The sequence below is a fragment of the Wolffia australiana genome, chromosome 3 (genome assembly GCF_029677425.1).
Source record: "Wolffia australiana isolate 7733 chromosome 3, ASM2967742v1".
Classification (NCBI taxonomy): domain Eukaryota; kingdom Viridiplantae; phylum Streptophyta; class Magnoliopsida; order Alismatales; family Araceae; genus Wolffia; species Wolffia australiana.
The window spans coordinates 6489848-6501817 of NC_135837.1; the positions used below are offsets into that span (position 1 = coordinate 6489848).

At 43.6% G+C, this 11970-nt stretch overlaps 3 protein-coding genes across 4 annotated transcripts; 2 read left to right on the forward strand and 1 right to left on the reverse strand.

Moving 5' to 3' along the window:
• The first annotated feature begins 354 nt into the window (after positions 1-354).
• On the forward strand, positions 355-3688 carry LOC144700794 (uncharacterized). The gene is made up of 6 exons (XM_078572332.1): positions 355-803; positions 1394-1462; positions 1582-1755; positions 3015-3113; positions 3192-3326; positions 3491-3688. Exons 1-6 carry the CDS (start codon positions 393-395, stop codon positions 3620-3622), a joined length of 1020 nt encoding a protein of 339 aa, XP_078428458.1. The 5' UTR covers positions 355-392; the 3' UTR covers positions 3623-3688.
• A 2-nt stretch (positions 3689-3690) lies between these two features.
• Positions 3691-5561, reverse strand: LOC144700795 (cold-regulated 413 inner membrane protein 1, chloroplastic-like). Of its 2 annotated transcripts, XM_078572333.1 has the most exons (6): positions 5245-5560; positions 4621-4737; positions 4248-4343; positions 4113-4177; positions 3975-4044; positions 3691-3905 (listed from the first exon to the last, which is right to left on the reverse strand). In XM_078572333.1, the coding sequence occupies exons 1-6, from the start codon at positions 5469-5471 to the stop codon at positions 3740-3742; spliced, it is 741 nt and encodes a 246-aa protein (XP_078428459.1). In that variant the 5' UTR covers positions 5472-5560; the 3' UTR covers positions 3691-3739. The 2 variants fall into 2 exon arrangements, with proteins under 2 accessions (XP_078428459.1, XP_078428460.1); XM_078572334.1 differs by lacking the exon at positions 4248-4343 and having other exon boundaries at positions 5245-5561.
• Positions 5562-8193: 2632 nt separating this feature from the next.
• LOC144700796 (artemisinic aldehyde Delta(11(13)) reductase-like) lies at positions 8194-9078 on the forward strand. Its single transcript, XM_078572335.1, has 3 exons — positions 8194-8585; positions 8662-8792; positions 8866-9078. The coding sequence occupies exons 1-3, from the start codon at positions 8452-8454 to the stop codon at positions 8985-8987; spliced, it is 387 nt and encodes a 128-aa protein (XP_078428461.1). The 5' UTR covers positions 8194-8451; the 3' UTR covers positions 8988-9078.
• Positions 9079-11970: the final 2892 nt, after the last annotated feature.

The following is an 11970-nucleotide window of genomic DNA, read 5'->3' on the forward strand; positions in this document are numbered from 1 at the left end:
GTTAGTTGACGACAGCATATAATAAAATATTTAAATTCCCAACCGCAATCATTCTAACGCCATAAAATAAAAAAAATTACCCCGCTTTTATCTGATTGGACGAGATCCGCGCGTGGGCCCCACGGAGGCAAGCCACGTCACGGACGACATGGGCATCGGCGGGAAAATCGGATGTCCACATCGACCGCGACAGGACGGTGGGGCCCATGGGTTTTTAACTCAAGCCACTGGTTTTTACTCGGGTTTGTATATTTACCACGGGGGATAGAAAACAAATTAAGAAGATTACGGGGTTAAACTGTGATTTCTGGTATTCTTCGTGGTACTATAAATAGGGAGAGAGAAAGAAAGGGGGGGGGTGGATTTGAGTGCAAGCTCGAGGAGTGGTGGCGATGGCGGGGATAGCGGTGGAGAGGAGGCGATATCGCCGGCAATGGAGGCGAGGCGACGAGGAAGACGAGATTAGCGCTGCGCCATTGAAGAAGGAAAGCTTCAGATCGGCAGGAATCTTGCGAGGTTTGGGATGTTCATCGGCGGCCGCGGCGCAGGCGTACTCGCCGGCGGCAGCGGCAGCGGCGGCGGTGCGGTCGTCGGCGGATTGGCAGGTGAAGCAGGGAAATTGTCGGAGGAAGAAGATCAAGGCGCCGTGGAAGAAGGCGAAGTCTCCGCATTCTAATGCTCATTCTAGGAGGAACGCCGCTGGAGGTGATATCTGGTGCGCTCCGGGAATTCCCTTCGCTTCCTCCGCCGATGATTCTGTCGAATGCGTCGTTTCTCAGAGTCATTCTGAGAGATTCGCCGAGGTAAGGTTTTATTTTTGTTTAATCGGTTTTTTTTGGAATTTTCTCTCGAATTCTTAGAATCGATGTTGTTTGATGCGGAATGCGTTGTGTCACAGAAATATTTTGGCTTGCTTTCGTTTGATTTTTTTTTTTGGAGTTTTCTCTTTAATCCGTATAATCGATGTTATTGAACGAACGGAAATCTTGATTATGTGGCATGCGTGGTGTCACAGAGTCATTCTGGCTTGCCTTCGTCTGATCATTTTTTTTTTGTGGAATTTTCTCTTTAATCCGTGGAATCGACGTTATTTAATAAATGGAAATCTTGATTATGTGGAATGCGTCGTGTCACAGAGTCATTCTGGCTTGCATTCGTTTGATCGGTTTTCTTTGGAGTTTTCTCGTTAATTGTAGAATCTCTCGAAGAAATCGATATTAGTGATGTAATTTCAATGAATGGACATCTTGGTTATATGGAATGCGTTCTGTGTCAGAGTCATTCTGTCTTTCTTTCGTTTGATCGTTTTTTTTGGAATTTTCTCTGTAATCCGTAGAATCGACGTTATTGAACGAATGGAAATATTGATTATGTGGAATGCGTTGTGTCACAGAGTCACTCTAGCTTGCCTTCGTGGAGCAGAAGTGGGAGACTAGACGCTGGAGATAGGTTTGGCAGCGATGTATGGATATCTTTTGATCATAACACGATCAATTTTCTTGAAATTCTTCAATTCAATCCATAGGAGAAAACAGTCAAATCTAAATAAACTCAAAGCTTGATTTTCAAATGTTGCTGCAGCGAAACTATAATGACAGGCGAGGAGGACGCAGGATCGAGCAGCTCTCTTCGTTTCTTGATTCGCTTCCTGAATCCGCCATCGAGTTGCCGTTTCTTGGGTCTGATCAGATGCCGTGGCGCCATCCCCGCCACCAATCCAGCTCTCGAATTTCATCTCGTGGGGGCCTTGAAGAGGTGGATTCCTTCTCCTCATTGCAGATAATTTGATCTTCATCACTTTTATCTGAGAATTTTGATCCTAATTGTTGAATGTTAACCAACTTAAATCAATAGTAACCCCCCACTTGGTTCACTAATCTCTAGCATTGTTCACAAACTTATAATCGAATATAAACCATTCATTGTATTCATTTAATGCACACAATGCTCGTTTAATCCATGATTCTTTCGAAGTTGAGACTAATATCTCTCTCCTTGTGGAAGTCCTATTGGGTTGAAATTCTTCTTTAAGTTGCCTCATTTAGCTTCCTTAATTCTTTTGTTCGGTGCAATTACAAATTGTTGATGACGATTGAATGAAATAGAGAAAAAGTTTTATCATTTTTTATTATACTTTCTGTAGTGTTCTATCTGGTTGTTTAGCATATGGCACTGGGCATAAGGTTTTCCATTTATTCTCCTACTCTCTCTCTGTATTACCTGCTTTCCCACTCTAGTCTCTTTCTCTCTCTGCCATTACTATTCTCTCCCTTAAATTCTCTTATTCTACATTATCTTTGCCATTCACACTCCCTCCCACAGATTCTCCCTTCCCTCTTAATTGTCTGTCTGTCTCTTTCTCTCTCTCTAACATTTTTATGCTCTCTCCCGTGACATTCCCACTGTTTCCCTTCCATGTACTCTCTTTCTCTCTCTATGTGGCTCTTGCTTTCTCCCTCGAATGAGCTCCCCTCTATCCTTCTGTCCCACTCAATTGATTCTCATTCTCGCCCACTCTTCCACCCTCAAATGCTCTCCCTCTCTAAAAATTTCTCTCATTATCTCTCTCTTTCTGTCATTCCCTCTTCCCGTAGAATCTCTCTCTCTCTTCATTCTCTCTTTCCCACTCTCTTTGTACGTGTGTCATTCTCACTCTCTCCTTCAAAATGCTTGCTCCCATCTTCTCTCTCTATCTGCCCCATCTACCACCTACGTACTCTTTCTTTCTGCGTCATCTTATTCTATTTCTCTCTGAGTCATCTAATTCTCTCTATTTCTCTCTCTGCTATCCAATTCTGTCGCTCTCTCTGCCATCCAATTCTCTCTCTCTCTCTACCATCCAATTCTCTCTCTTTCTCTCTCTGCCATCTAATTCTCTCACTCTTTCTTCAGATTCATCGAATTCTCTCTCTCTCTCTCTGTTTCCTCCAATTCACACTTTCCTTCTTTCTCCATCTCCCTGTGCACATTGACCTAACCCCATGTGCATGACCCATATTTTGACCTTCTCTCAGATCATGATGCTCCAGAGCAGGCTCTTGCTGAGCAGCACCATTGACCTCTACGATCAATACCGAGACCTGCGTCTTGACGTCGACAACATGTCCTACGAGGTCCCCCAATCCCTCTCTCTCTCTCTCCCCCCCCTCGTATCTTTCTAATTATTTCTCTCTCTTTCTCTTCACCTTCAGGAGTTGCTCGACCTGGGCGAGAAAATCGGCCAGGTCAGCACCGGGCTCAGAGAGGAGGACATCTTCCAGTGTCTGAAGAAAACCAGACTCTCCGTCTTCGCCTGGGCCAATGAGAAGAGCTGCAGCATTTGTCAGGTCTCCTTCAAATTATTACTTACCAACTGTGCTAAAAGCTATAGCTTATAGCAAAAGCTGTACCTCAACAGCTGCTTTCATACCAACTGTGTTAAAAGCTATAGCTGATAGCAAGGGCGCTACTTTTCATTGCTAGCGATAACAGTCTGGTTGTCTATCGGCAGGAGGATTTTCTAGGCGGCCATGAGCTGGCCAGGCTGCCATGCGGCCACACATACCACGTCCCTTGCATCAGGCAGTGGCTTCTCCGCAAGAACACCTGCCCCGTCTGCAAGGCGCCGCCATCCAAGCCCTGATCTCTCTCTCTACATCTGTCTTCCTTTCTCTTACCCTGCTCTCAGTTTTTTTATTTCTTTCATCTCTCTCTCCTCCCATGATGATGATGTTCTTATTAAGATAAGCGAAGAAACAGGTCAGAAAAGGAAGAAACAGGGGACAACTACGATGCAGATGATCGCCACCGTGGCGATCACGGACCCTTGGTCGAAGGCCTTCTGATATCCTCCAGCCCGGGAGAAGTGCTGGTACGCCAAGTACCCGGCGATTAGAAGAGAGATCACGGACCCGACCTGGGTCCTCCTGCAGGTTATTTGATGGCGTTTAAATTGGACGGCTGAGGTGATGCCATGTAGCTTGGATACGGTTTACCTTAGGTTGGCAGCTTGGTATGGGGTGACGATAACAAGCAGCACCGTCAGGAAAGGCAATTCAAGCTCGCCTGGATTTATTCTTTTTGTTAATAATAATAATAATAATTATTGTTTTGGGTAAGAGTTTTAATAATACCTGGGATATGGAAAAAAAGCCGAACAAGGAGTGCGATGAAGGCTGTGAAAATTCCGTATTCCCCCCTGGAAAATTGAAATATTTCAGAAAATGTAATTTTTCCCTTATTTTTTAGGGGAGAGTTGAATTTTGTACTTAATCCAGGAAATGATGCTTGCCGGGGCTTGCAAGGCAAATAATGGAGCGAGGAACGATTTCTGTATGGCTGTTCCTCTTGCGAGCATCAGCACCCTTGTTCATCAAATCAACAAGAACAGAAAATAATTTTATTAATTTCCATTCTTGGCTTCCCATTTTCGAATTGAAAATCTTTTATACAGTTTTTTTTGCCTGTCTGTCTATCCCCCTACTTTTTATTGGAGCATTTATAAATATGAAAAAATAGTTTCTAATGTGTTTTTTACCCAGACTGGAAAAAACAAAGATAATTAAATTAGCCACACATTTTAATTATTTATATAATATTAATTCGTCGAAGAGATTGAATGATGAGACAATGGAGACTCACAGAGAGGCAATGGAAGAGACCCATTGCAGGGTTTCGTAGTCCATGAGAGAAGCGGAGCAGATGATCCGTTCCCCCCTTGATGACCCTTGTCTAATTTCAGCGGCCTTATTAAATCGCCTGAGATAATAATATATTAGCGATAATTGATGAATAAAACACCTGTTTTTCAATAAATGGTACCAGATAATTGAGGAAGAAACTAAAGTATCTGAATCGGACAATGATTTTAAGATAATTTTAGTCGCACTACGAGAAAGATGAAACGAAATCATCAACATTGTAGATAGCTCTTCGCTGATTCAGGATTTTCCTTTGAAACAAATGAGGAAAATAAAGGGATGGTATCTCCGGAGCAATTTCAAATTCAAAGATCTCATCGTGAGAACACTTGAATGACCCAATTAGGTTTTCACCGCCTTGTTCATCTGCCGAATGATATGTTAAGATGCACATGAATCAGACATTAAAAATGTAGATGAAACATCTGAATGTCATCTCATCAACATTTCAACAAACGAACGTAGATCAATGCAGTATCGTAACAGAGCAAAAGAAGAAGGAAACTCGAAAAAATAAATCTAAAAAAGAACAAAAGAAGAAAAATTCGAACATGAGAGGCATCACCTCGGGAATAAACCGTTTATACCAGAAGCAGAGATCCTTGAATCGAAGACCGTACGTTGCGCTTCCTCCCGATTCCGAACACTGCCGATTCTTGTCCCGATCGGTAGATCGCTAATGCGGCCGCGGATCGTGCTCCGATGACCGTAGAAAGAGCCACGACCGATCAAGAAATTGTTGCCGACGAAATTTCCAGGTAGAACTGCGCCAAACCCTAGCGAAGAGGGCATCCTCTTCTTCTTCTTCTTTCTTCTTCTTCTTCTATTCAAGGTAGAGAGAGAAAGTGTTCTCACGTTGGCGGTGGCGGGTCGCGCTTCGCGCTCGGACGTTTATGTATGGCAGATGCTGGGCCGGTGGGGCCCGCATGAATGGTGTTCTTACACGTGGCACGGATCGCCGACAGCGTGAGCTTTGAAAAGGACGGTGGTTCTGCCTCCACGTGGCAGGCGTCGATGACATCTCGTAGGACGTGGCGGGGATCGGTGTATTGTGCATGATCTGAGAAGATTCGACGTCCAGGATGGCCGGATGACGACATATTCTCTCTCTCTCTCTCTCTCTCTCTCTCTCTCTCTCTCTTCCCCTCCCCTCTCTCTCTCCCCTTTCTCTCTCTCTGTCTATTGGGGAACGGCATGTTCTAGATGTGACAGCTCGGACGAGACCCAGAGAGGATGATGGGTGGTGACGGAGGACGGGACATCAAACTAATAAGAACAGAACATTGCACAGGCCTTCTTTTGTTGGCATTGTGCAAATTTTGTTCAAGTTTTGTGTGAATGTGCAAATTTGTGCGAATTTATGTGTGAGTTTTGTTTGTTAAAAAAAAGAACAGAACAAAGAACAAGCACCTGTGCGTTTCTTTTGTGCGAATTTTTTGTTCGTTCCAAATGAACATAACAGAATAACCATGTCTAGTCCTAGTCCATCATGCGTCCATGGATATTGATCCAGTCAGTCAAGTTTTTGTTACCCGTCACTGGACCCCTTGTCCCGTCTAGAGCTGGACGACTGATGACACTTCGTCATCCGTCCGTTCAAAAATCGTCATCCGTCATTGTCTGGAGCGATGGGTGGATGACTGCACGGAGGGCTATGCGTTATATGTCATTAGTCATATGTCATTCGTGAGGAATGACGAATGACGACGAAAAGTGGCGGATGATGCATGATTTTTTCTGATGACGAATTTATATATATAGTAATTAGAAAACATAGAAATGTGTGTAAATATTCATTAAGCTTGTGAAACTCAGAAAATACAACAAGCCCCACCGGGACATCGCAGAGAACAACCAGTTTGTGTGCCTTCTTGAAAAGGCTCCTTCGCCGCTTCGTTAAGGTGTGCAAACCATGTCAAATAGTCGAGATATATCAGTCGGGCAAGCCAATCACCAGACAGTGTGGAGCTACGGCTGATAGTTGATTTTCACGGGGCCGAGAGTTACGGGTGATCGATGAGCGCAGCGCAAGATGGAAGATAGGCGAGGTAAATGATATAGACAAGGATCAATGAGCGCAAGGCGACTGACCTTCAGTTCGTACACACTCCTTGCAAGATGGACGAGAGAGGGAGATGGAATTTTGTCTGGCGCAGGCCAATGAAGAGGAGGAGAGGTGAGAGAGGGAGATGGAAGTTCGAAACTGGAAAAGGGCTAGAAGAGGGGAGTCAAGAACGTCCGTTTCGTCATCTGAACGTCCTTTCCGTTCCATTTTCTTTTAATGGACCAGTGACAGAATGGACGAATGACGGTCTAGTGACGATGAGAAATCGGTGACGATTGACAAAAATGACAATTTTTTTTTCAACGGAGGGATAACGGAATGGAAGTCCATTCAGTCCCGTTCCTTCCGTTCAAAAACGTCATCTGTTCTCGTCCTCCAGCTCTAGTCCCATCCTAGTCTGTCACCAGACAGCATATCCACCGCTAAAGAACATCTACATTTACCTATTTCAGATGTCTAGTTATTTGAATTCTCTGGCAGTCTTCCTCTCCCTCCCTCCCTCTCTCTCCCCCTCTTTCTCTCTTTCTCTCTCTCTCTCTCTCTCTCTCTCTCTCTCTCTCTTTCGGTCTCCCAAACTCTTGAGCTCTCTCTCTGTCCCTCTCTCTCTCTCTCTCTCTCTCTCTCTCTCTCTTTCTCTCCGTCTTCCTCTCTCCCTCTCTCTCTCTCACAGACAGACTCTCGCTCTCTGTCTCCCTCCCTCCCTCTCTCTCAGACTAACTCTCCGTGTGTCCCTGCCTCTCTCTCACTTTCTCTCTCTCGGACCGACTCTCTCTCTCTCACACTTTCTACTTAGACTTACTCTCTCTTTCTCTCTCTCGATCTTTCACCTCTCTGACTTTCTACTCTCCGTGTCCTCTGTCTCTCTCAGTCTAACTCTCTCTCTCTCTCTCTCTCTCTCTCTCTCTCTTTCTTGCACCTCTCTCACTTTCTACTTGGACTGACTCTCTCTCTCTCTCTCTCTCTCTCTCTCTTTCTCTTTCTCCCTCCCTCTCTCCCTTTCTCTCTCTTAGACTGACTATCTCTCAGTCTCCCCCCCTCTCTCTCTTTCATTTTCTCTCACTCTCGGTCTTCCTCTCTCTCAGTCTTCCTCTCTCTCTCTAACTGACTCTCTCTTAGTCTTCCTCTCTCTCTCTTAAACTGACTCTCGCCCTGTCTCCTTCTATCTCTCTCTCTCTCTTTCAGACTAACTCTCCGTGTGTCCTCTTTCTTTCTCTCACTCTTTCTCTCTCTCGGTCTCCCACCCCTCTCACTTTCTCTCTCTCGTACTGAATCTCTCTCAGTCTTTCCCCCTCTCTCACTCTGGGATAGACATGGTCGTTATGTTCTGTTCATTTAAAATGAACAAAAAATTCACACGAGAGAACCGCACATGGGTCTGTTTGTTGTTCTGTTCTTTTTTTGTGCGAAAATTAGAACAGATGTTCGAACAATTTGCACAATCCAAACAAAATTTGCACAATTCGCACAGAAGAAGAAGAGGAAGAGGAAGAAGAAGAATAAGAAGAAGATGGAGAGCCCAAAGTCAATGGTCTTGATCGGCGACTCCTCACTCTGATCCACAAAGAGAAAATTCTCGGGCTTGAGGTCCCTATGCATGATTATCCTCGAATTATCCCACAAGTATTAGGGCTTTTTCATGCCTTTTGATCCTGATTCGTTCGCCATCACGACGAAATCTCTCAGTGTTTGAGCTTCTTCAGGATAGTCATGGCGCCGATGAATAGATGTCGCACTCTGAATGGCGTCCCGCAGCCCTGCCACATCGATTACTACCGCCAGCGCACTACCGCTGGCGGCCTCCTCATCACCGAGGGCACTCTGATCTCCCCCATCGCCGCGGGGTAACTGTTCCTCATTCAATTGATTCAATCAAAATTTTGAAAAAAATTCGCTATAATTGAGTGATTTTCTTGATAGATTTCCGCGATGCCCTGGGATCTACACTAAAGAACAGATCAGCGCGTGGAAGAAGGTCATGGATGCAGTCCACATCGAGGGAGGGATAATCTTCTGCCAGCTATGGCACGTCGGCCGAGCTTCCAACAAAGGTAATGAACTAATTTCCAGATTAATCGATGGAGATCTGCAAGAAGAGGCTGATCGATCGGGTTTCTGTTGCAGATTATCAGCCGGGGGGATCGGCACCTGTCTCCTCAACCGACAAGCGGATCGCCGATCGATGGAAGATTCTCCTCCCCGCGGCGCTATCGGGAGTTACGCCTGCCGCGGCGGCTGACGGCTGACTAGCGACGGGCCGACAAGAGACTGAGAGAGAGGGAAGAACGAGTGTGGTTTTTTAAAAAACTTTTTTAAAAAATCGCACAATTCGTACAATCCAAACCGCACACGGGTCTGTGCGAAGTTCTGTGCGAATTCAATTTTATTCTATTTCGGATTAACTGAATAGAATGCACAATTCGCACAGAACGAACCGAACGACCATGCCTACTCTCGGACTGACTCTCTCTCCGTAGAGATCGGGGATTCGGACTGATCGTTGAAATGTTCAATCGGATTGGGCATTCCAACGATTGAATCCGAGCTCGACCAGACAATTTTAGACTTGATCCGAACCCGATTGGCGCACCGGATTCGGATCGGGTTGTTTGAAAAGACCCGATGTTCGGATCGAATGTTCGAATTCGATTCGATTCGAACGCGTTGTTCGAATCAGATCGATTGCATTGTTCGAATCCGAACATTGGGATCTCTTCCTGCCGAGTCGTCGACAGTCGACATTCAACGCGGGCACACGTCGATCTCCCAGCGAAAGAGAGTGGAGAGAGTGAAGGCGTAAATTTGAATTCTGATCGCATCAAAGATCCTAATATTCAAGAAATCAAAGATTTCTTCCCACAATTCATCACTTTTCCTCAATTCTGTACAATTCTCATCGACAATTTGAAGGATTTTAGGGATGCGACAATTTGAAGGATTTGCAAGTCGATCTTACTTCGCATCGAGGAAGAAATTATTTGAGATTCGGGAAACGAAGAAAAGAGACGATCACCGAAGCAGAAACAGATTATTTAGAAAACACGAGACACAGAATGGAAATTTCCCTTACGATTTGGAGGTGGCATCGGTGATGTTCCGCACCTCGAGATCGGCGGCCTCCTTGAGAAAACTCCGGCTGTCGCCATCGTCCATGGCGATCTGGATCGGGCTGGATCCGAGGCCGTCGGCGATCGCGAGCAGGATCTTGCTGAGCTCGCTGCGGAACTCCATGTCGTCTCTCCTCTTTACTGGCCATTTGTTAGAACAGTTTGAACAAATGATCGATTGAACAAGAACGAACCGAGAATTTCGATCGGAATATTTGTTCGAACACGAACAGATATTTTATTCGATCGAAAGATTCGAATGGATCTCGCGGCTGATCGTTCGATCTGGATTCGAACGATCCGATCCGATCCCCGATCCCTATCTCTCAGTCTTCCCCTCTCTCTCTCTCAGTCTCCCTCTCTCTCCTCTCTTAAACACCCTCTCTTTCACACTCCCTCTGTCTCTCTAGGATTATAACATACTAAATTATAATGTATTTAAACATATTATAATGTAATTAGCAATATATTAATAATACTTATTTTTAATTTTCAACCACCATCTCTTCTTTTATTCTAAACAAAAAATAATTTTATTTCCCCCTTTTTTCTCATCATTTAAAGTCTGTTACCATCATCATCAATGATGGTATCTTGTCAACTCATCTATATGAGACCCTTTGACACCGTTACGGGTCTTTCTTCATGTCATTCATCACCGCCATCATCACCGGGCTAAAAAACGTGATCTGTCACGTAATATGTCACTGATCCATCACCGTGAAAAGAATGTGACTGATGATGTTTGGTGTTCCATACTATCTATCTATAAATCTCTCTCCCTCTCTCGTGATTTTGATTAATTTTTTTTCCGAATCAAGCCTTTCTAGTCTCCATCATCGCTGCAATCATTGTATGCATCATGAAATGCTGAAGTGATATTAATGGTCCATCATCTCTTCAATCAGCAAACACACCATGAAACAAAAAGTTTCAAAGTGTGAATAAGGAGAGAATAGCTTTCCAGAAATCCAGGGCAGATTGCATTCTGCTCATGTTTTTGGTTTCTATGAATTTTAATAAACCGTTCCAGGTTGATTGTGATGTTCAAGTCGTTCAAGTATGAGCAGTATTCATTTTAAGAAGGTAATTGCCGAAGTGGCATTTTACATTGAGAAGATATCCAACACAAGAAAGAAGTTGACAAATTACGAAATGAAAAGTTGATCACGGAACGCATCATGAAACCAAAAGCTTCAATGCATGAACAAGGGAAGAAGAGCTTTCAAGAAATTGAGGCAGATTGCGTTCAGCTATTGTAAATGGCAGGTTTAAAAACTAAATTTAAATATAAATGGCAGGTTTAAAAACTAAATTTAATGTAAGTTTATGTGGGGATGACTTACTGAATTTTCTAGATTCTTTTAGCATTTTATTGATTTTTTTGGGAATTTATTTGAAAAAGAAATGAATTTTAAAATAGAAAGGATATAATTATAATGAAAATAGGAGTTGAAAGCAATTTATAAAGTCGGAGGGACCTTTCTTAAAGTTTGGTTCAAATGTACACTTAAAACAGCTCTCGGGCATGCATTGCAGGCGTAAATATCCAATTAAAAATAGTTATAGAGTCTTATAAAAAATCCAGCATCAATCTGGATTTTTGTAAAATTTTTAGGGAAATATGGATGAGAGAGAGAGTGGAGGGGCATATTTCCAGTTACTTTTTGGGCGGTGTCAGTTTTGCGCAAAACGTCAAGAAACAGAGTTAGTGGAGCTATGTGGCAAATCTCGTCCTTCGGAAGGGAATCCGATGGCTTTAATGCTATTGGCAATGGCATTTCTTGAGGGTGGTAAGTGCACTGCTCGTGCTGTGCATACAGATATGCATACACAGGAGGCGACGTGGCGACACCTGAGTGGGTGTCATTGGTAAAAATGCATAGGTAAGTGCAAATCAAAATGTATTGTTTAATTCTTTATTTTATTCTCTTATTTTCAATATTCATTTATAATTAAATGAAATATATATTTCGCCGAGAGAAAACCCACCAAACTGACTATACATTTTGCCAGCCAATCGGAAATCAACAATAATTGTGGGTACATCAAAATTTAATTTAACATAAATAAATGAAATATTGATCCAACGACTAGGATTTGTCAATATTCATTTATTAAT

Bases quoted from the DNA above. Each gene is read 5' to 3' on its own strand.
- LOC144700794 (XM_078572332.1), top strand. From the start codon at position 393: ATGGCGGGGATAGCGGTGGAGAGGAGGCGATATCGCCGGCAATGGAGG. The intron at 1,756-3,014 runs GTGGATTCCTTC...ACCTTCTCTCAG, and splicing joins CTCGTGGGGGCCTTGAAGAG to ATCATGATGCTCCAGAGCAG. The intron at 3,114-3,191 runs GTCCCCCAATCC...CTTCACCTTCAG, and splicing joins TCGACAACATGTCCTACGAG to GAGTTGCTCGACCTGGGCGA.
- LOC144700796 (XM_078572335.1), top strand. From the start codon at position 8,452: ATGGCGCCGATGAATAGATGTCGCACTCTGAATGGCGTCCCGCAGCCC. The intron at 8,586-8,661 runs GTAACTGTTCCT...TTTTCTTGATAG, and splicing joins ATCTCCCCCATCGCCGCGGG to ATTTCCGCGATGCCCTGGGA. The intron at 8,793-8,865 runs GTAATGAACTAA...TTTCTGTTGCAG, and splicing joins CGGCCGAGCTTCCAACAAAG to ATTATCAGCCGGGGGGATCG.
- LOC144700795 (XM_078572333.1), bottom strand. From the start codon at position 5,471: ATGCCCTCTTCGCTAGGGTTTGGCGCAGTTCTACCTGGAAATTTCGTC. The intron at 4,045-4,112 runs GTATTATTAAAA...GAATAAATCCAG, and splicing joins GCTTTTTTTCCATATCCCAG to GCGAGCTTGAATTGCCTTTC. The intron at 3,906-3,974 runs GTAAACCGTATC...AATAACCTGCAG, and splicing joins TACCAAGCTGCCAACCTAAG to GAGGACCCAGGTCGGGTCCG.